Consider the following 3,608-nt stretch of genomic DNA (forward strand, 5'->3'; position numbering starts at 1 on the left):
GAAAAAAGTATGAATAAAAAAAGTAAAAACCAAAAAATAAATAAAAATTAATTATTAAAAAAAATTTAAATAAAAAATATGTAAACAAATTTTTAGCAATGAATAATTTTCATGTGTACGCATTTTTATTTACACTACATTTTATGAAAAATATTAAAAATAGTTTTTAAAAAATAAAAAAAATAACATAATAACAATTTATGAGTGGTTTCAAAGCATACCAAGGCTCTAAAGAAATATTCGAAAATTTTAATTGACTTTAGTTAGGAGTGAAGTATTGTTTTTTTGTGTTTGTATAATGAAAAGAATTCAGATGGACTTAAAAATTTGCAACTTCAAAAATAATTTACAATCATTGAACTTTGAAACAAAAGAAAATCGAAATTACAATTCTTGAACTTTAAAACTAAAGAAAATCGAAATTTCAGTCGTTTCGAAATATCGTTTATAAAATTATAAGCTTGTCATGCATGCTTTTCGAATACAATTTTCGAAATTTGTAATCAGCTGTTTTCAAAATTTCAAATTTTTATTTTTTTTATTTTTTGTGTTACTTTCTGTTTTCATTTATGATTTTTTAGTTTTTGTTTGTGATTTTCGTATAAATGCTTAGCTTAAAACCATTTTTGTTTTTCTAATTTTTCATTTCGATATTTTCTACAATTTGTTTTTCAAATTTTCGATATGTTCTACAATTGATTTGTGATGTATAGTGTGGAGAGATTCTTGCTTACGTTCTAGACTAAACAATTTCTACAGGTGTTAGTTATTACTAGCAAGCATTGAGAGTTTATACTAAGATAACTAAAATCAAGTCTTAGTTCGATTTGTTGTCCGTTATTTTAATTTTTTTATTTTTTTTTTTGTATTTTTTTGCTTCAATTTTTTTTTCTTGAGTATACAAGTATGCATTCATGTCCAATAGATTTTAGCAAATCAAAGGCGCATATGCTTTGCTATTTGCACACTCATTCAACAAATATTTTTCCTTAATTATTTTCTCGTCTGATTGTTTTCAACTATTCATAAATATTTAACAATAGTATTCAGTGTTCGAAGAGTTCATTATCCATATGCATAAAGTTATGCAAAAGTTTCAATAAAAATTTACAAAAACCTCTGTAAACTACTTATTACCAATAAAAAAAGATTTCTACAAAATTTGTCCAAAAATTTGTAAAACTAATAAATCAACAATATAAACAATTTACGAAAAGAGACAGAAATGGCTTCTCATAATTGTCGAAGTCTTTTCGTCACAACGATCTTTTTGCTTCACTAGTCATATTTGGTGCTACTAATTGGCTAGCTTTCTATGGGCAGACTCTTAAAGACGCATGCCATGGTACTTGGCGAACGCCTTGCACAGGCAGAATGCCAAAAAGATGGCGAACAAGTGAACAATGCCAACGCCCAGCAGCACGCCAATAATGATTTCGCGGTGGGAGATAATCCAGTCAGTGAATACTTCATAGCAGCCCTGAAATTAATCAAAAGAAATATATGAACAATAGAAATTGTATGAAATATTTCTAATATGTATGTATAAAAATAATTTTTAATATTTTCTAAAATTTATAAAAAAAATGCATGATATATTGTTAGATGTTATGAATAATTGCATGACATTTTTCTAAAACCTATAAAAAATTTCTAAATTTTTTTTTAAAATTTATAAAAAAAAAACATTGCTGACATGTAGCATAGAGAATTTGAAAAAATTACATGACATATTTTAGAGTGTATGAAAAATTCCATGAAATATATCTAATATGCATAAAATATTTTTTTATTTTTTCTAAAATTTATAAAAAAAGTTGCAAGATATATTTTTAGAAAGTATGAAAAATTACATGAAATTACAAAAAAAAAGTGGCATGATATATTTCGAGTGTACATTAAACAGTCGCATGATATATTACTAAAATTTATGATTTACCTTCTTGTAGAAGCTGTTGCTCTCATTGGGATTTATCACGCAATCATCGTCACGTGGCAACATTTGGCTCACATCCTTCAGCACACAGCAGGCTTCGGGTAGCGTGCGATTACCCTTGTTACTGATCCATGCGAGTGAGGCATCGAAGTCACGATAGTCATTCACGCCGCAGCAGCTCATCTGACTCATCAGTTGATTCCACATGAGTGTGACGGCATCCATATTTTCGTGGGTGGAGTAATAGTCGGTGATGGTGGATTGCAGGAAAGTTTTGGTCTCAGCGCGCGCCTAAAATCATGCCAAGTTAATTTTTGATTATATTGGAAACACATGGCAACTACTTGATAAGTGTACGAACCTTCTCCTTATAGAAAGCAGCCAAGCCACCGGCAACGATTTCGGCAATGAGCAGCAGAATCATGAAAACGCCGTACTGAAAGAAAGAAAGTAAGTAATATTAGACTTCTGTCGGAATAGAAATTAGAATAGTCTGATTTTGAGTTCAAATTTTTGTATAAAACGATATAACACTTAATTATTATTTAATGTGGCTACCGTTTTTACATCATAAAGGTTTGCAAATAAAAAATATATAATAAATGAGGTTGCCTCATGTATGTATGTACATACATACATATGTATGTACGTATTAAAGTAAAAAAAAAAATAATTTAAAATGAAACAACTTTTCGTTACATACAACAAAAAGGCTTATGTTTCAGAAAAAATATTTTTGGAGTTGCCACCTTATTAAATTTTTGTTTCATCAAATTTATTTAAAAAATATTATAGAATATTAAAAATATATACGCTACGATTTTTGTTTTGGGTTTGTATTAGAAGAAGATTGCCATATTCATAGAGCTTTGGCTTTAGAAAAATAAAAAACTTTACCACGTGTGCATATTTAAGTAAAAAAAAAATTCAATTTAAAATAAAACAATTTTACGTTACAGACAGAAAAAACGTTTCAGCAAAAATATTTTATGGAGTTGCCACCTTTTTAAATTTTTTTTCGTCAAATATATTGAAAATTCGTAAAAAGTTGTAGAACATTAAAAAAAGTTATAGCAAAAACTATTAATAACGATTTGTTTAGAGTTTGTATTAGAAGAGGGTTGCCATCTTATACAATTTTTCTTTAAGAAAAACAAAAAAGTTTACCACGTGTATATATTGTAAATCAGGAATGCAAATTTTCAATACCTGCAACAAAGAAAGAAAGCTTGTTTTTCTGTAACATAATTTTCTACAATTGCCACCTTACATTTGAAGTATATTTTTTTTAAATTTGAGTTGAAATTTTGGATAAAAAAAATTAGAAAACTGGCAAACATTCGTATAAAATGTTAAATATGTACAATTATTTACTTTTACGTGAGTGTAACTTGTAAAATAGTTGCCACCTATACATAATTTTTCATATAAATTGATTTAGAATTAAGCAACAGTATTCAAAATCAGAGGTTATTAAAAAAGCTTTCTAGGCAAGATTCCGATTTCCTTGGCGCCGTGATATGAAGGTGCCGTTGGAAAGAGGAAGTCCACCTGATTAAAAAATACCATATATAGGGCTATAGGTCCAGCAAACGCTTAGTTTACGAGATAGACGACTTTAAAGTTCAAAAATTCCAAAAATTTTTCATCAGCTAGTGCATCATCAATGAGA

The 3,608-nt window shown here is 27.9% G+C and overlaps 1 protein-coding gene across 1 annotated transcript in view; it reads right to left on the reverse strand.

Annotated features, from left to right (window-relative positions):
* Window positions 1–868: 868 nt before the first annotated feature.
* The window catches only part of LOC120777642 (CD82 antigen), a 127,982-nt gene continuing 125,242 nt past the window's right edge, over window positions 869–3,608 (reverse strand). The window contains exons 6-8 of the mRNA XM_040109094.1: window positions 2,298–2,372; window positions 1,940–2,227; window positions 869–1,480 (exon numbers count right to left, since the gene is read on the reverse strand). Of these exons, the coding sequence (XP_039965028.1) occupies window positions 1,328–1,480; window positions 1,940–2,227; window positions 2,298–2,372 (516 nt within the window). The 3' untranslated portion in view covers window positions 869–1,327. The remainder of the gene's footprint in view (window positions 1,481–1,939; window positions 2,228–2,297; window positions 2,373–3,608) is intronic.

Source organism: Bactrocera tryoni, chromosome 5 (genome assembly GCF_016617805.1).
Source record: "Bactrocera tryoni isolate S06 chromosome 5, CSIRO_BtryS06_freeze2, whole genome shotgun sequence".
NCBI classification, from domain to species: domain Eukaryota; kingdom Metazoa; phylum Arthropoda; class Insecta; order Diptera; family Tephritidae; genus Bactrocera; species Bactrocera tryoni.